Source organism: Anomaloglossus baeobatrachus, chromosome 3, assembly GCF_048569485.1.
Source record: "Anomaloglossus baeobatrachus isolate aAnoBae1 chromosome 3, aAnoBae1.hap1, whole genome shotgun sequence".
Classification (NCBI taxonomy): domain Eukaryota; kingdom Metazoa; phylum Chordata; class Amphibia; order Anura; family Aromobatidae; genus Anomaloglossus; species Anomaloglossus baeobatrachus.
In genome coordinates this window covers 197,108,918-197,128,332 of record NC_134355.1, presented here as the reverse complement: position 1 = coordinate 197,128,332, position 19,415 = coordinate 197,108,918, and the positions used below count along the sequence as shown (strand labels likewise).

The following is a 19,415-nucleotide window of genomic DNA, read 5'->3' as shown; positions in this document are numbered from 1 at the left end:
GGTAACCACGGTAAACATCGGGTAACCAAGAAGCCCTGTCCTTGGTTACCCGATATTTACCTTTGTTACCAGCCTCCGCCGCTCTCACTGTCAGTGCCGGCTCCTGCTCTCTGCACATGTAGTTGCAGTACACATCGGGTAATTAACCCCATGTGTACTGTAGCTAGGAGAGCAGGGAGCCAGCGCTCAGCAGTGTGTGCTGCTCCCTGCTCTCTGCACGTGTAGCTGCGTGCACTGGTAACCAAGGTAAATATCGGGTTGGTTACCCGATATTTACCTTAGTTACCAAGCGCAGCATCGCTTCAGTGCGTCGCTGCTGGCTGGGGGCTGGTCACTGGTTGCTGGTGACAGCTCACCAGCAACCCGTGTAGCGATGCTCCAGCAATCCCTGCCAGGTCAGGTTGCTGGTGGGATCGCTGGAGCGTCTGACTGTGTGACCTCTCACCAGCAACCTCCTAGCAACTTACCAGCGATCCCTATCAGGTTGGGATCGCTGGTGGGATCGCTGAAAGTCTCAGTGTGTAAAGGGGCCTTTACTGCAGGGGTGGTGATGGGCTGACAGAGTCCATTGGGTGGTCCCATGCAGTGATTACCAGACTTTTCTACATTTCCATGCAGAGATAGCAGTCAATCACTGTGTAGGACCGCCCACTGGACTCCTATGTATACAAACACCAGGGATTTCAATGACTCAAATATATATACAGTATATTTATATGTATAATATATTCACTAAAATAATATACTGCATTTACAACATGACAGGTTCCCTTTAATCTGTGCTTCACATACCATCACGATTTTTATAAATAAGGTGTTTTAGAAACAAAAAGTTCTTAATCATTGGCATATTCATATGATTGTCAACATAAATGTGCATTCTTACATGAAGCACTAATTGTTAAAGGGGCTATTTTTGTGTATGGGGCTAAGAACTAACAGGATTGTAGCTATTAACTATATGCTTGTTCTGCAGGGGATCATTTCTCAGGGCTCAGCCGGTGATTCCCCTGCTTCATTTTACATCTTGTCATCAGAGCAGCTCTCCCTCTTCTGCTCTGCTCTGTCGATGGGGCGTCACTCCTGACATCCTGCTGACTGACACATGACTTCCCATAATTGACAGCATGGACCTGACTGTCAATCAGCACATCGGCAGAGATGCCCCATGAAGAGAGCAGGGGGGAAGAAAAGAAAGTTCTCCCTTGACGTGACATCACCGGCAGTATCGCTGGCAGGAACGGTCCCTGACCAAACTGGCAGAAATCATCACCGAGCAGCACAGGCAGGTGGTTAGTAATTAACTGCCTGTTACTTCTTAGGCTGTGTCCGCACTTTGCGTCGTCCTACTTGCAGTTCTAAACGCATCCTCTTGCAGTAATTGATTTTGCCAAAGTTGCTTTTGACCACAAATTAGCGCTAAAAACGCATGCGTATTTACCGCGTTTTAGCACTTTTTACCTGCTTTTCCATTGCGTTTTGAAAGATGCGTTTTGAACATAAAGACACTGCTAAATAAAGTTTAAACAGTCAAACACAATGAAAAAAGGGAACAAAAAGGAAAAAATATTTAATTAATGAAATAATAACGAAAATAGTTATATTTCATATAATATTAGCGATTTAATACTATTTAGCGGTAATATAGTAATAAATTTATATTTTTCAAAAATATACCGTATTTTTCGGACTATAAGACGCACCGGACCATAAGACGCACCCTTGTTTTAGAGGAGGAAAAAAAAAAATTTTAAGCAAACATGTGGTCATGACACACTGTTATGGGGCAAGGATCTGCTGCTGACACTATTATGGGGGTAATGTCCCCAAATTCTCTGCTAAGGTACCCCACCCATCCTGGTATATGCCTTCATCCTGCTATATACCCCCCTCCTGCTAAATACTGCCATCCTGGTATATACCCCAATCCTGCTATATACCCTCATCCTGGAATATGCCCTCATCCTGCTATATACCCCCATCCTGCTATATACTGCCATCCTGGTATATACCCCCATCATGCTTTATACCCTCATCCTGGAATATGACCTCATCCTGCTATATACCCCCATCCTGCTATATACCCCCATCCTGCTATATACTTCCATCCTGGTATATACCCCCATCCTGCTATATACCCTCATCCTGGAATATGCCCTCATCCTGCTATATACCCCCATCCTGGTATATACCCCCATCCTGCTATATACCCCCATCCTGCTATATACTGCCATCCTGGTATATACCCCCATCCTGCTATATACCCTCATCCTGGAATATGCCCTCATCCTGCTATATACCCCCATCCTGCTATATACTGCCATCCTGGTATATACCCCCATCCTGCTATATACCCTCATCCTGGAATATGCCCCCATCCTGCTATATACTGCCATCCTGCTATATACCCCCATCGTGCTATATACCCTCATCCTGAAATATGCCCTCATCCTGGAATATGCCCTCATCCTGGAATATGCCCTCATCCTGCTATATACCCCCATCCTGCTATATACCCCAATCCTGCTATATACTGCTATATGGCCCCATGCTGCAATATACCCCCATGCTCCTATATTACCCCGTGCTCCTATATGGCCCCGTGCTGCTATATGGCCCCGTGCTGCTATATGGCCCCGTGCTGCTATATGGCCCCGTGCTGCTATATGGCCCCGTGCTCCTATATGGCCCCGTGCTCCTATATGGCCCCGTGCTCCTATATGGCCCCGTGCTCCTATATGGCCCCGTGCTCCTATATGGCCCCGTGCTCCTATATGGCCCCATGCTCCTATATGGCCCCATGCTCCTATATGGCCCCATGCTCCTATATGGCCCCATGCTCCTATATGGCCCCATGCTCCTATATGGCCCCATGCTCCTATATGGCCCCATGCTCCTATATGGCCCCGTGCTCCTATATGGCCCCGTGCTCCTATATGGCCCCGTGCTCCTATATGGCCCCGTGCTCCTATATGGCCCCGTGCTCCTATATGGCCCCGTGCTCCTATATGGCCCCGTGCTCCTATATTACCCCGTGCTCCTATATGGCCCCGTGCTCCTATATGGCCCCATGCTCCTATATGGCCCCGTGCTCCTATATGGCCCCGTGCTCCTATATGGCCCCATGCTCCTATATGGCCCCATGCTCCTATATGGCCCCATGCTCCTATATGGCCCCGTGCTCCTATATGGCCCCGTGCTCCTATATGGCCCCGTGCTCCTATATGGCCCCGTGCTCCTATATGGCCCCATGCTCCTATATTACCCCATGCTCCTATATTACCCCATGCTCCTATATTACCCCATGCTCCTATATGGCCTCGTGCTGCTATATTACCCCATGCTCCTATATGGCCCCGTGCTGCTATATTACCCCATGCTCCTATATGGCCCTGTGCTGCTATATTACCCCATTCTGCTATATGGCATGTATCCTGTATCACACAAAAAACAATAAACGTTTATATTCACCTTTCCTCGCTCCATGCAGTATCGCTCCTCCCCCTGTCTGTGGCGGCAGCAGCACCGCTTACCTGTGTGGACCCATCACCGGTCACTTCCGTGCAGCATCACTCGTCCTCCAGTCTGTGTCGGCAGCAGCACCGCTTACCAGCGTGGAGCCATCACCGGTCACTTCCGTGCAGCACGCGATCTCCTCCAGTCTGCCGGTCAACTGGTCTGCGTGACTAGCGGCGCACAGCGATGACGTCATCGCTGTGCTCACTGCTTTCTACACAGATTAGCTGACCGGCAGACTGGAGGAGATCGCGGTGCTGCACGGAAGTGTCTAGTGAGTATGCCGTACTTATTCACTGCTCCCCGCGCTGATGATGATGCGCGGGGGGGCAGTGAATACAGACGCACATGATCACTCCAGGCTGTAGTTGCCAGGGGTGATCACGGCCGGCTGTTAATTATACGCGCACCCCCAGCCCACCTGTCAGTGACGGCTTCAGCGCTGAGAGATGGGCGGGAGGATGGGCGTGCATATGTAATGAGCGGGTCCACGTGGTCACGGCAGGCTGTCACAACCTGCTCGTGCCCCCGATGGCCCGCTCCACCGCAGCACCCTCATTCCCGGCCGCAGCCCTATAGTCAGACCATAAGACGCACCCCCAACTTTCCCCCAACATTTAAGGGGGGGGGGGGGGGGAGTGCGTCTTATGGTCCGAAAAATACAGTAATTGTCGGACTATGTGTGGGTGTAAAGGGACATATTATGCCATTTTTTTTGTCAGAAAAGCATGCGTTTTGTTATTCCAAAAAGCAGTGGTTCTGCAGCTAAGAAGCATGTAAAACGCTGGAATTTTGATGTTTCTTGCTTTTTGCAACTTCTCATTGACTTCAATGTTAGCAAAACGCAGCCCAAATGGCAAAAACAATTGACATGCCGCTTCTTTGAAAGCATGTTTTTTGCCACAAATTATGCAAATTATACGCAGCGTTTAGAAACGCAAAGTGCGCACAAGAAATCTCCATTTCCCATAGACTTTGCTGGAAAATCGAAACGCATGCTTTTTAGCATGAAAAAGGTGCTTCTCAAAACGCACCTAAAAAGCACCTGAAACGCAGGTGAAAACGCAAAGTGCGGACACAGCCTTAGCCCCTTACCCAAAAATAAAAAAAAGTTCCCAATAATGCCTTTAACCAAATCTGTTTCCTATTTGCATTTTTATCAAAGAAATTTACATTTCAAGCAACATAAAAGGAAATAGAAAAAGAAAATATCTTAGGGTACCTTCACACTTAGCGATGCAGCAGCGATCCGACCAGCGATCTGACCGGGTCAGGATCGCTGCTGCATCGCTACATGGTCGCTGGTGAGCTGTCAAACAGGCAGATCTCACCAGCGACCAGTGAACAGCCTCCAGCCAGCAGCGACGTGCAAGCGACGCTGCGCTTGCACGGAGCCGCCGTCTGGAAGCTGCGGAGACTGGTAACTAAGGTAAACATCGGGTATGGTTACCCGATGTTTACATTAGTTACCAGCGCTGTGTGCAGAGAGCAGGGAGCCGCGCACACTGAGCGCTGGCTCCTTGCTCTCCTAGCTGCATTACACATCGGGTTAATTAACCCGATGTGTAATGCAGCTACATGTGCAGAGAGCAGGGAGCCGCGCACACTGCTTAGCGCTGGCTCCTTGCTCTCCTAGCTGCTGGACACATCGGGTTAATTAACCTGATGTGTACAGCAGCTACATGTACAGAGAGCCGGAGCCGGCAGCACAGGCAGCGTGAGAGCTGCAGAGGCTCGTAACTAAGGTAAATATCGGGTAACCACCTTGGTTACCCGATGTTTATCTTGGATACAGCTTACCTCAGCTGTCAGACGCCGGCTCCTGCTCCCTGCTCGCTTCATTTGTCGCTCTCTCGCTGTCACACACAGCGATCTGTGTGTCACAGCGGGAGAGCGGCTTTGAAGAAAACGAACCAGGGCTGTGTGTAACGAGCAGCGATCTCGCAGCAGGGGCCAGATCGCTGCTCATTGTCACACACAGCGAGATCGCTAATGAGGTCACTGCTGCGTCACAAAAAGCGTGACTCAGCAGCGATCTCGGCAGTGAGCTCGCTGTGTGTGAAGCACCCCTTAGTCCTCGCATTCCTTGGATGACATTCAGCAAGTGTTCTGGCTGGAGAACAATACCCTTTTTGTTTCTAAACTTTTGGTCAGTGTGAATGTTCCAAATATAGACAGGGAGGTGATGGTAATGGATAAGGATAGCCTATTGAGAAGAGAGCTGAAAAAGGGAAATTCAGGCTCTGTTCACATCTGATATATATAATGGTTTCTGTCCACTAAAAAAGTAATGGCAATTTTTACAGTACAAATGATGCATCTGTGACAAACGCTTTAAACAGATCCCCCAATGCAGACATGAACACCCCTCACAGGTACGCCCCTCACAGGTACGCCCCTCACAGGTACGCCCCTCACAGGTACGCCCCTCACAGGTACGCCCCTCACAGGTACGCCCCTCACAGGTACGCCCCTCACAGGTACGCCCCTCACAGGTACGCACCTCACAGGTATGCCCCTCACAGGTATGCCCCTCACAGGTACGCCCCTCACAGGTACGCCCCTCACAGGTACGCCCCTCACAGGTACGCCCCTCACAGGTACGCACCTCACAGGTATGCCCCTCACAGGTACGCCCCTCACAGGTATGCCCCTCACAGGTACGCCCCTCACAGGTATGCCCCTCACAGGTATGCCCCTCACAGGTACGCACCTCACAGGTACGCCCTTCACAGGTACGCACCTCACAGGTACGCCCCTCACAGGTATGCCCCTCACAGGTATGCCCCTCACAGGTATGCCCCTCACAGGCACGCACCTCACAGGTATGCTCATATACCGCTGATTACTTGCAGAAGGTTTTCTGAATGTGATTTTTTTTGATCCTTGCACTGATACTGTATTTATAAGTCCCATTCAGACAAACAAAACAGTGCACGGTTGCAGTAAAAATCATATAACCACCCTGAAAATCTTATCTGAAGGCAGAACTGAAATCTAGGGTCCGATCTAATAAAGCACTGCTCCAGCGTTTTGTTGTTTTCTTTAATTTCAGCACTGGAGTGGTGGTTTAAATCTAATTTCCCTGCCTCTTACCTGCCCCCCCAGCATCTTCATCTGCTATTTGCGCCGCTCCTGAGAGTCTTTGGCACCTACCAGCTGCCCTAGTGTTTGTTTCTTGGAGCGGGCTGGAGGTCACAATGCAAGTCTATGAGAGCCTCATTCTGGCTCTCATAGACTTTCATTAAGCTCTTGTGACATAACTTCTGACTTCCACGCCAATCAGACGTTATGGTCACAAGATGGCGCCGTGGGACCAGAGCGATGCTGAAAAAAGGTGAAGACGCCAGAGGGTGTGTGTAAGACCGGGGGCTGGGGACTCAGATTTAAAGTCCCACTCGAGCGCTGAAAGAAAATAAATGCTGGAGTGGTGCTTTAAGATCAACATTATACACGCCAAGAAGACGCGTGCAGAGGCACCTGCCACTTAATCAGTTAGGCACATCTTACAAGTGCTTTGCTCTTCTGTCAGAGATGTCATCCGTTGTACAGTTAAGAGACTGGAATATTGACATTATATTGACATATTGACAAATATTAGGCAGCTTAAGGGCTCGTGCGCATGTTGCGTAATTGCATGCATTTACGCTGCGTATTGCACTGCAGCGTCAATACATGCGTCCTGCGTCCCCTGCACAATCTATGTAGATTGTGCATGAGACGTGTGCACGATGCTCTTATGAACGCAGTGATTTGGGGGCTAAAATTTTGTCCCAAATCCGTGCGTTCATAAAATGAGCATGTCAATTATTCCGTGCGCTATGGATGCAGCTCCCACTCTGTCTATGGTGGGGGCAGCAGCCACATGTGCTGTCAAATCGCTGCAGAATATTCAGCAGTTACGTGCGCATGAGCCCTAATAATTTTTAGTGTCCTAGTTGTTTTTTTTCTTCTCTTTTTTTGGTCTGTTGTAGCCATCCTAGTGTCATCCATCACTCTGGAAATCACAAAAAATGGATGTAGGTTTGCCGGGTTGGGAAACCTACACCCATTTTTTTGTGATGGGTTTGCAGCACACAGATGCCACCAATGCTCGGTCCTTTTTTTTCACTGACCCATTCAGACAAAGAGAACCAAACTCCATTTAGTTTTGGGAAACCATTAGGGCTAAGCCACACGGCGAGAAAAACAGTGCGAGTGGAGTGCGAAAAAACATCGCATTCCCCTCGGACCAATTCTAGCCTGTGTGTCAGCACACATGAGCGATTATTTTCTCAGCCCTAATCGGACTGAGAAAACAATCGCAGCATGCTACGATTGTAATCCGAGACTCTTTCTCTCACACCCATTCAAGTGAATGGGGCGAGAGAAAAATCGCACTGAACTCGCGGTACACCGGTGTACCGCTAGTGCAGTGCGAGAATGGCAATAGCCGGCTACGCAGGAGAGAGGGAGATAAATCCCTCCCTCCCCTTCTGAGTGCCGGCCCGCCCCCCACAGCTGAGGTCTCGCACGAACGGACCTCAGTTGCAAGGACACACGCATGACACTCGGCTCTGCTGTACTGCCAGCACGAGCCGAGTGTCATGCAAGTGGATCGCAGTAGTGCCCGTGTGGCCCCAGCCTTAGGCTGAGACCGCACTTTGTGTTGTCCTACTTGCAGTTCAAAACGCATGTTTTTGGCTTAATTGATTTGCCCAAAGTTGCCTTTTTCTGAACTTTAGCGCTGAAAACGCATGCGTATTTACCGCGTTTAGATGCGGTTTCAGCGCTTTTTACATGCTTTTTCACCTGCATTTTCACAGATGCGTTTTGAACATCAAGACACTGCTAAATAAAGTTTAAACAGTCATAAAGAATGAAAAATAGAAAAAAAAGGAAAAAATCAATATTAACCCCTTCACGACCATGGACGGAAAGATCCGTCCTTGTGCCCTGGGCCTTAACGACCAAGGACGGATCTTTCCGTCATGGCGGAATCGCGGCACCGGAGCCTCCGGTGACTGCAATATGTTAACAAAAACCGCAGATTCGGGGAGGAGGGGACCTGTTCCTGACCTTAGGAGGGGTGGTGCCTCCTCCCCGGACCTACGGAGGCTGTGATTGGCTGACGAACGCCGCTCAACCAATCACAGCCACTGTAATGTTCCAGCCATTTAAAATGACTGAAACATTGAAATCCAGCCCTGGCCAGTGCAGCTGTAGCACTGGCCATTGGCTGGAGCTGGGTGACCTCACTGGATCACCCTCCCCCAGCTCCAATGCTCTGATTGGAGAGATCGGCCTTGTGACCGATTTCTCCAATCACAGTGGACCTGTTGCCGGTGACCGCCCCCGTCATCGTCCCTGCAGCACGCCAGCACACACAGTGAGTGTACACAGTGCAATGGCAGGGCGACAAGCTCCGGTCCCATGCTGTTATGAGACCGGAGCATGGGACCCGGAAGTTGCCGCGCTGCCATTGCACTGTACGAAAAGCGTCCCGATCCGCCGCCGCTGCCCTCCGCGATCTGCCACCTATCTCCCCGATCTCCTGCCCGCACCCTCACCCCCACACCTCCCGATCCGCTGCCGCCCTCCATCTGCCACAGTGCCACCGCTCCCCCCAATCTGCTGCCCGGCCCCTCACCTCCGTGCAGCAGATCGGAGGGAGCGGTGGCACTATGACAGATGGAGGAGGACAGGGATCGTGCACCCTGTCCTCCTCCATCTGTCATAGTGCCACCGCTCCCTCCGATCTGCTGCCCGGCCCCTCCCCCTCGTGATCGGTGCTCGCCCCCTCCCCTCCGTGATGTGCTGCTCGCCCCCCTCCCCTCCCCTCCGTGATGTGCTGCTCGCCCCCTCCCCTCCCCTCCGTGATGTGCTGCTCGCCCCCTCCCCTCCCCTCCGTGATGTGCTGCTCGCCCCCTCCCCTCCGTGATGTGCTGCTCGCCCCCTCCCCTCCCCTCCGTGATGTGCTGCTCGCCCCCTCCCCTCCGTGATGTGCTGCTCGCCCCCTCCCCTCCCCTCCGTGATGTGCTGCTCGCCCCCTCCCCTCCGTGATGTGCTGCTCGCCCCCTCCCCTCCGTGATGTGCTGCTCGCCCCCTCCCCTCCGTGATGTGCTGCTCGCCCTCCGTAATGTGCTGCTCGCCTTCTCCCCTCCGTGATGTGCTGCACGCTCCCCCCACCTCTCACCCCCGTGGTCAGCTACCCGCCCCCTCCCCTGTCACCGCCGTGATGTGCGCTCCCTCCCCTGTCACCGCCGTGATGTGCGCTCCCTCCCCTGTCACCGCCGTGATGTGCGCTCCCTCCCCTGTCACCGCCGTGATGTGCGCTCCCTCCCGTCACCCCCGTGATGTGCGCTCCCTCCCCTGTCACCCCCGTGATGTGCGCTCCCTCCCCTGTCACCGCCGTGATGTGCGCTCCCTCCCCTGTCACCGCCGTGATGTGCGCTCCCTCCCCTGTCACCGCCGTGATGTGCGCTCCCTCCCCTGTCACCGCCGTGATGTGCGCTCCCTCCCCTGTCACCGCCGTGATGTGCGCTCCCTCCCCTGTCACCGCCGTGATGTGCGCTCCCTCCCCTGTCACCGCCGTGATGTGCGCTCCCTCCCCTGTCACCGCCGTGATGTGCGCTCCCTCCCCTGTCACCGCCGTGATGTGCGCTCCCTCCCCTGTCACCCCCGTGATCTGCTGTCCACTCTCCCTCCACCTCTCACCCCCGTGATCTGCGCTCTGCTCACCTGTCTCCCCGGTGATCTGCGCTCTCTCACCTCTCACCCCCGTGATCTGTGCTCCCTCACCTGTCACCCCGTGATCTGTGCTCCCTCACCTGTCACCCCCGTGATCTGCTGTCCGCTCTCCCTCACCTCTCACCCTCGTGATCTGTGCTCTGCTCACCTGTCTCCTCCGTGATCTGTGCTCTGCTCACCTGTCTCCTCCGTGATCTGCGTTGCGCTCCCTCCCCCACCTCTCACCCTCCCCGATCTGCTGCCTCCTTCATCTCCTGTGATCCAGCTGCCTAGATCCATCCTGTAGGGTAACTATCCCCAATCTCACCTCCCACTCCCCTTCCCACCCATCCCCCCCACCCGCCCCCTCCCCCCATCCTCTGCCGCTCCTGCATCCACTGCGCCCTCTCCCATCCGCCCCCACCCTATCCCAGCCGCCGTCTCACAATCACAGATGCTCCCTTTATATGCCGCTGCCCCCCCATCTGCTGCCGCCCCATCTGCCGCCCCCCCCCCATCTTCCGCTGTTTTTTTTTTTCTATGCCATGGGGGTCTAGTTTCCAAAATGGGGTCACATGTGGGGGAGCTCCACTGTTTCGGCACCTCAGGGGGTCTCCAAACGCAACATGGAATACGCTAATTATCCCAGACAATTTTGCGTTTGAAACGTCAAATGACGCTCCTTGCCTTCCGAGCCCTGCTGTGCGCCCAAACATTTTATTTCTACCACATATGAGGTGTCTGTGTACTCAGGAGAAATTGTGCAATTTTTCCTGATACCCTTGTGAAAAAAAAGCTACCTGGTTGAAGTAACAATTTTGTGGTAAAAAATTTTTTTTTTATTTTCACAGCTCAACTCTATTAACTTTTGTGAAGCCCCCAGAGGCTCAAAGTGCTCAATAAACATCTAGATAAATTCCATGAGGGGTCTAGTTTCCAAAATGGGGTCACATGTGGGGGAGCTCCACTGTTTCGGCACCTCAGGGGCTCTCCAAACGCAACATGGTGAGGCTAACGATTCCAGCTAATTTTCTGTTCAAAAAAAGTCAAATGGCGCTCCTTCCCTTCCGAGTCCTGCCGTGCGCCCAAACAGTGGTTTTTCGCCACATATGAGGTATCTGCGTGTTCAGTAGAAATTGCCCAACAAATTTTGGGGGTTCATTTAATCCTGCTACCCTTGTGCATATGCAATATTTGAGGCTAAATTAACATTTTTGTTGCAAAAAGTAAAATGTTCATTTTTTCCTTCCACATTGCTTTAGTTACTGTGAAGCACCTGAAGGGTTAAGAACCTTCTTGAATGTGGTTTTGAGTAGCCTGAGGGGTGCCGTTTTTGGAATGGTGTCACTTTTGGGTGTTCTGTGTCATGTAGACCTTTCAAAATTGCTTCAAATGTGATGTGGTCCCTAAAAAAAGTGGCTTTGTAAATTTTGTTGTAAAAATGAGAAATTGCTCATAAACTTTGAACCCCTATAACTTCCTTAAATTTTTATTTTTTTTCCCAAAATTTTTCTGATGTAAAATAGACATGTGGGAAATGTTATTTATTAATTATTTTGTGTCATATGTCTCGTTGGTTTTAGAGCATAAAAATTCAAAGTTTGAAAATTACAAAATTTTCAAAATTTTCGCGAAATTTCCGTTTTTTTCACAAAGAAATGCAAAAAATATCGGCCTAAATTTACCACTAACATGAAGCCCAATATGTCACGAAAAAACAATCTCAGAATCACCGGGATCCGCTGAAGCGTTCCAGAGTTATAACCTCATAAAGTGACATTGGTCAGAATTGCAAAAAATGGCCTGGTCTTTAGGGTCAAAATAGGCTTGGGGCTGAAGGGGTTAATGGGGAAAAAATGAAAATAGATATAATTCATAAAATTATAGCGGTAATATACATTTTATCGCTAATATAGTAAATGCATATTTTTCTCAAATTTAATTGTTGGACTATGTGTGTGTGTAAAGGGACATAGCAAATCATTATTTTAAAGTCCAAAAAGCATGCGTTTTGGTAGTCAAAAATGCATGTTTTCTGCCTGAAAAAGCAGGTAAAACGCAGGAATTTGAAGGAATCTTGGTTTTTGCCATTTCTCATTGACTTCAATGTTAGCAAAACGCACCTAAAATGGAAAAAAACAATTGACATGCTGCTTCTTTGAACGCATGTTTTTTTCCACAAAATATGCACATTAAACGCAGCGTTTAGAAATGCAAAGTGCGGTCTGAAAATCACCATTTTCCATAGACTTTGCTGTAAAATCAAAACGTATGCCTTTTGGCATGAAAAGGTGCAGTTCAAAACGGACCTAAAAAGCACCTGAAACGCAGGTGGAAACGCAAAGTGCGGTCTCAGCCTTAGCGAGCTAAAAAGAAACTGATATGTGAATATCCCCATAGAATATAATGTGTCAGTGAAAAAACAGACACATACAACAAACACAGATGTGAAAACAAGGCCTAACAATGTAACCGAGACTTGATAACACAATAGGTCCTACGTTGACTTGCGTTTTTTGTGCGTTTTTGACACTGCTTTTTATGTCTCTGGTGCCCCATCCTTTAAATAAAGCGGTTTTCTTCTTGAAACTTCCTGGTATTCACATTATTGGGTGCAGATTACATACGTTTCCGACACGTAAACACCCCAGAAACACGTGCGTTTTTTTACCTGCGGAATTTCCATATCTAATGCAAGTCTATGGGGGGAATTCTGCACAGAAGTCTCAGCGTACCCAAAAGAGAAATTAACATGCTTGGAAAATCGCAGAACAGGTCAATTTACACAGTGTAAAAAAAGAAGCAAAGTGGGCAGGAGATTTCTATTAATCCCATCCTTTGCTTGTAATGTAAAACAATGAAAAGTTGCAGTGTAAAAAATGAGAGTAAAAGTCATCCTCAGCCCATACCGTCATTAAAGACTGTGTAAGTCCAGCTGCCCACAAGTATGCCAGCGTGTACTGACAGCTGTCGTGTCAGGCCAATAAGTGGAACAACAACCTGAGAACTTCCCACAAGGTTTAACAGTCTGTAGAGGATTAGTCTGTAATCTAGTCATCTGAGGACTAACTAGTGTGAGCAAAGCTGCAGGAACTCTTTCCAATGGTTTCATGCTGCCAGTCCAGACTTGACAAGTCCTACGTACTGCGGCTACCTGCACTATCATGTATGACACATTTCACAGCCAAAGGGGGATGTACCTGTCACTGTAAAGAACTACACAAGGCAACATGACATACCAGAAACAAATTACGCTTCCATATATCATTCAAAGATATCTTAAAAACAAACATATACAGCCAGATTAAAATTACACAGGCCGTAAAATGTTCAAAATCCATCTATTTGTCTTCATATAAAAAAAAGTCTCAAAATCACATAGAAATAAGATTTTATAAAATCATCAATATGGGCTGTAACACAATACAAATGTGTCATTCATCCACAGTATTCACTGCCCAGTACTGATGACTTATCATGATGCCCCAGAGCTAGAATATATAGATGTCTTACTACAGTTGAAAGCAGAAGTTTCCATACACTATCTAAAAAGACACATCTGCATGTTTTTCTCACTGTCTGACATGAAATCAGAATAAACCTTCCCATTTTAGGTCAATTAGGAACGAAAATTATTTATATTTGCCAAATTCCAGAATAATGAGAGAGAGAGAATGTTTTAAGGCATTTTTATTTCTTTCTGCAAAGTCAAAGGTTTACATACATTTCAGTAATATTTGGTACCATTGCCTTACACGTTATGACTTGGGTGAAACGTTTTGGATCTCCTTCCACAAGCTTTTCACAATAGTTGATACGAATTTGGGCCCATTCCTCCTGACAGAACTGGTGTAACTGAGCCATATTTGTAGGTCCTCTTGCTCGCACCTGCCTTTTCAGCTTTGCCCATAAAGTTTCAATAGGATTGAGATCAGGGTTTTGTGATGGCCACTCCAAAACATGGACTTTGTTATCCTTAAGCCACTTTATAACCTCTTTGGCAATATTCTTCAGGTCATTGATAATTTTGAGGACCCATTTCCACCCAAGCTTTCAGTTCCTGGCTGATGTCTTGAGATGTTGCTTCAGTATTGCTGCATAATATTGTTTCCTCATGATGCCATCTATTTTGTGAAGTGAACCAGTCCCTCCTGCAGCAAAATAACCCCACATCATGATGCTGCCCACCCCCGTGTCTCATACTTGGGATGGTGTTGTTAGGCTTCAAAGCTTCTCCTTTTTCCTCCAACCGTAACAATGGTCATTATGGCCAAACAGTTCAATTTTAGTTTCGTCAGACCAAAAGACAAGTCTCCAAAAATGTAGGTTTTTGTTACTGTGTGTATTTGGAAACTTTAATCTGTTTTTTTGTGTTTCTTTTGAAGTAATGGCTTCTTTCTGGCAAAGTGGACTTTCAGCCCATGTTGATACAATACTCATTTCTCTGTGGATAATGACACAATCTTACCAGCTTCCGCCAGCATCTTCCCAAGGTCTTTTACTTTTGTTTTTGGGTTGAAATACACATGTCTGACCAAAGCACATTCACCTCTGGTACACAGAACACTTCTGCTTCCTAAGCGGTATGATGGCTGGACATTCCCATCTTGTTTGGTCTGCGTATAATTGTTTGTACAGATGAACCGATGCACCTTCAGGTATCTGGAAATTGTCCAATAAATGAAATAAACGGATCCAGGTCCCAAGGTGCAATTTATTGTTCCATATTAGTGCACATTGTGCAGTGAAAACACTTATCAACGCGTTTCAATTGCAGGAGCAATCTTAGTAGTGGCAAACTGTCCAAAGGAATCTTTTTCCTACAAGACAAAGCCTCCACTCGCACTGCACAAGCGACCATGGCAAAACTGGCAGAGCTGGGCTTCCAGCTGGTTGACCACCCACTTTATTCACCAGATCTAGCTCCCTTCAACTATCATTTTTTTCCAAACCTGAAGAAACACCTCAAGGGTACCAAATTTCACACCATGTTTGATGCCATGGCTGCTACAGATGCCTGGTTTGAGGCACAACCGAAATCCTTCTTTTTGCTAGGCTTACAGAACTTGGAATACCAATGTAAGAAGTGTGTTGACATCAGTGAGAGTATGTGCAATAAATGTAAAGTTCATCATTTTATCTCGTCTCTTTCTGGGTAAAGGCAAAGACTTATCAGCAGCCCCTCGTATATATTCCACAAAATTTAGTTTAGAAAAATGAACAAGGTGATAAGTGTGCTCATCTCTTCACTTTGTATGTTGCCATTGGCTATGTATATGAAAGAATGCAATCTAAAAAGGATTGGATGTCGTGTATTTTAAAGCTTTTATTACACTTGCATGTGGCACTAGGCAGAGGTATGACCCCATTGTTAAGGGAGGCTTATCACACTGGGCATGTGTTGTATGTATTTGTACACACTAACTCCATACAAACATTGTATATGGTATTATCATAACATATCCCAAGATTCTATTGAACTCTTCACACAAACACTAATGTCTTCCGTAAACAAGTAGTAACTTGCAGTAATGACCTGGTCACATTATATTATACACGTGGGAACATGACCGTAGAGAAGCTTTACGACCGCTGACCTCACCATGGAGGTAACAACCTCAGTCTATGTCTGTTGGATGAGCCTCATCAATCACAGCCTTGTGGATTGCTAAAAACATATCACTGTTACACAATCAACCAACATTCAAGACTTTACAACATGTCCAATGTCTTCAAAAATATCCAACAATGGGTTTTGACTCAATATTTTAATCATGGTACCATGGCTGCCATCATTCCCATTGAATTCATCGGACCCACACAATGCACAAAACAAGCAGAGACAACACTACATTGAGAAACATACTACAAGCTGGTACATGTACACGTAGGGACATCTTAGCAGCTGGCATGGGAGGAGTTGGCACACTAGAACACCTCCCCAGGCATGCCAACTGGCTTATTAGAGGATAAATCCGGATTTTTCAGCATATTTGTAATATTCCAGTCCGGGAAGTGAGCAGCTATAGTCACATCTGTTCCATATTTCACTCCAGTTGGGCCATAACCTGTTGTATGCCAGGCCCGGACCTGCTCACAGCCTCACAGAGCTGGCTAATGTCTAATCCTCTGTCAATAGGTCACCTACCATGAGTTTTCTCTAGTGTCCCAGTCTAATTTTTGGGCAGGAGTACTGAGCTGACTTTAACAGGGGGTAAGCGAGGTCTCTGGAGGAGGGAGTAAAAGGGGGAAGGAAGTTAAAAGAGTTCACTGAGACATGAAGAAGATTAGTGGGGGAGAGATGAGATCCTACAAGACAAGCAGAGCCAAGAACAAGTGACTGCTCCAGACAAGTATCAGGAAGGTCCGGAAGCCCAGACGGTTCTACAGCATAACTGCCCGCAATATTACTGGCCAAATATTACTACCCCAATATTACTGCCCCCAAAATTACTGCACCCAACATTACTGGCCCCAACATTACTGGCCCCAACATTACTGGCCCCCAACATTACTGGCCCCCAACATTACTGGCCCCCAACATTACTGGCCCCAACATTACTGGCCCCCAACATTACTGGCCCCCAACATTACTGGCCCCCAACATTACTGCCCCCAACATTACTGGCCCCCAACATTACTGGCCCCCAACATTACTGGCCCCCAACATTACTGCCCCCAACATTACTGGCCCCCAACATTACTGGCCCCAACATTACTGGCCCCAACATTACTGGCCCCAACATTACTGGCCCCAACATTACTGCCCCCAACATTACTGGCCCCCAACATTACTGGCCCCAACATTACTGCCCCCAACATTACTGCCCCCAACATTACTGCCCCCCAACATTACTGGCCCCCAACATTACTGGCCCCAACATTACTGGCCCCAACATTACTGCCCCCAACATTACTGGCCCCCAACATTACTGGCCCCCAACATTACTGCCCCCAACATTACTGCCCCCAACATTACTGGCCCCCAACATTACTGCCCCCAACATTACTGCCCCCAACATTACTGGCCCCATCTCTGCACATCACTGCCCCTCAGCCAAACAACACCTCTATCTACCACTGCCCGTCTCAATTACTGCCCTTATTATTTCACCACCACTCCTGCCCTCACTATTACACCTCCTCGCTCCTGCCCTCACTATTACACCTCCTCACTATTACACCTCCTCACTCCTGCCCTCACTATTACACTTCCTCACTCCTGCCCTCACTATTACACATCCTCACTCCTGCCCTCACTATTACACCTCCTCACACCTGCCCTCACTATTACACCTCCTCACTCCTGCCCTCACTATTACACCTCCTCACTCCTGCCCTCACTATTACACCTCCTCACTATTACACCTCCTCACACCTGCCCTCACTATTACACCTCCTCACTCCTGCCCTCACTATTACACCTCCTCACACCTGCCCTCACTATTACACCTCCTCACTATTACACCTCCTCACACCTGCCCTCACTATTACACCTCCTCACTCCTGCCCTCACTATTACACCTCCTCACTATTACACCTCCTCACACCTGCCCTCACTATTACACCTCCTCACTATTACACCTCCTCACTCCTGCCCTCACTATTACACCTCCTCACTATTACACCTCCTCACTCCTGCCCTCACTATTACACCTCCTCACTATTACACCTCCTCACTCCTGCCCTCACTATTACACCTCCTCACTCCTGCCCTCACTATTACACCTCCTCACTATTACACCTCCTCACACCTGCCCTCACTATTACACCTCCTCACTCCTGCCCTCACTATTACACCTCCTCACTCCTGCCCTCACTATTACACCTCCTCACTATTACACCTCCTCACTCCTGCCCTCACTATTACACCTCCTCACTCCTGCCTCACTATTGCACCTCCTCACTATTACACCTCCTCACTCCTGCCCTCACTATTACACTTCCTCACTCCTGCCCTCACTATTACACCTCCTCACTCCTGCCCTCACTATTACACCTCCTCACTCCTGCCCTCACTATTACACCTCCTCACTCCTGCCCTCACTATTACACCTCCTCACTCCTGCCCTCACTATTACACCTCCTCACTCCTGCCCTCACTATTACACCTCCTCACTCCTGCCCTCACTATTACACCTCCTCACTCCTCCCCTCACTATTACACCTCCTCACTATTACACCTCCTCACTCCTGCCCTCACTATTACACCTCCTCACTCCTGCCCTCACTATTACACCTCCTCACTCCTGCCTCACTATTACACCTCCTCACTATTACACCTCCTCACTCCTGCCTCACTATTACACCTCCTCACTCCTGCCCTCGCTATTACACCTCCTCACTCCTGCCCTCACTATTACACCTCCTCACTCCTGCCTCACTATTACACCTCCTCACTATTACACCTCCTCACTCCTGCCTCACTATTACACCTCCTCACTATTACACCTCCTCACTCCTGCCCTCACTATTACACCTCCTCGCTCCTGCCCTCACTATTACACCTCCTCGCTCCTGCCCTCACTATTACACCTCCTCGCTCCTGCCTCACTATTACACCTCCTCACTCCTGCCCTCGCTATTACACCTCCTCACTCCTGCCCTCGCTATTACACCGCCTCCCTCCTGCCCCCACCATTGCTGTCCCCACAGTACCGACCTCTCATCCAGTCCACCACTTGCCCCGGAGTCCACTTGGTGACAGGTTCCATGATGTCGCTGTGAATCTCCAGCGCCAGGAATGGTGTCTCCCCCAGATGGCCGGTGATGGCGGGGCTCTTCCAGTCTAACACATCCACGTCGTGCCTGGAGTTGCCATCGCTCATTCCCCCGGGCCTCGGCTCATGGCCGGACGCTGGCGGTGACAGACATGGCTCCAGCTGGTCACACGGTCCCCGGTACTGTGAGTGCGCAGAGGGAAGCAGCGCTCACTGCCAGGCTCCCAGCTCACTCCTCCTAGCTCCAGCCCGCGTCCTCCTCCATCCTGCTGTGCCTCCTCCCCATATTCCGCGACCCTCCCCAGTCTTCCCATGCCCAGGCCTCTCGTCGCCTCTTTGTCACCCGGTCCCTCCCTCCGGCGCTCATTGTCCTTCTGTCACACACCCGGGCCTCCCACACTGCAAACAGTCCAGTCATTACGTCCGTCTCCCTCGGCCCCTTGTGTGATGCCATGTCTGCCATTGCTCTGT

At 49.2% G+C, this 19,415-nt stretch overlaps 1 protein-coding gene across 1 annotated transcript in view; it reads right to left on the bottom strand.

The window, feature by feature from the left end:
* CNKSR3 (CNKSR family member 3) overlaps positions 1-19,201 on the bottom strand; it is a 187,065-nt gene extending 167,864 nt beyond the window's left edge. The window contains exon 1 of the mRNA XM_075339683.1: positions 18,887-19,201. Coding sequence (XP_075195798.1) covers positions 18,887-19,052 — 166 coding nt within the window. The 5' untranslated portion in view covers positions 19,053-19,201. The remainder of the gene's footprint in view (positions 1-18,886) is intronic.
* Positions 19,202-19,415: the final 214 nt, after the last annotated feature.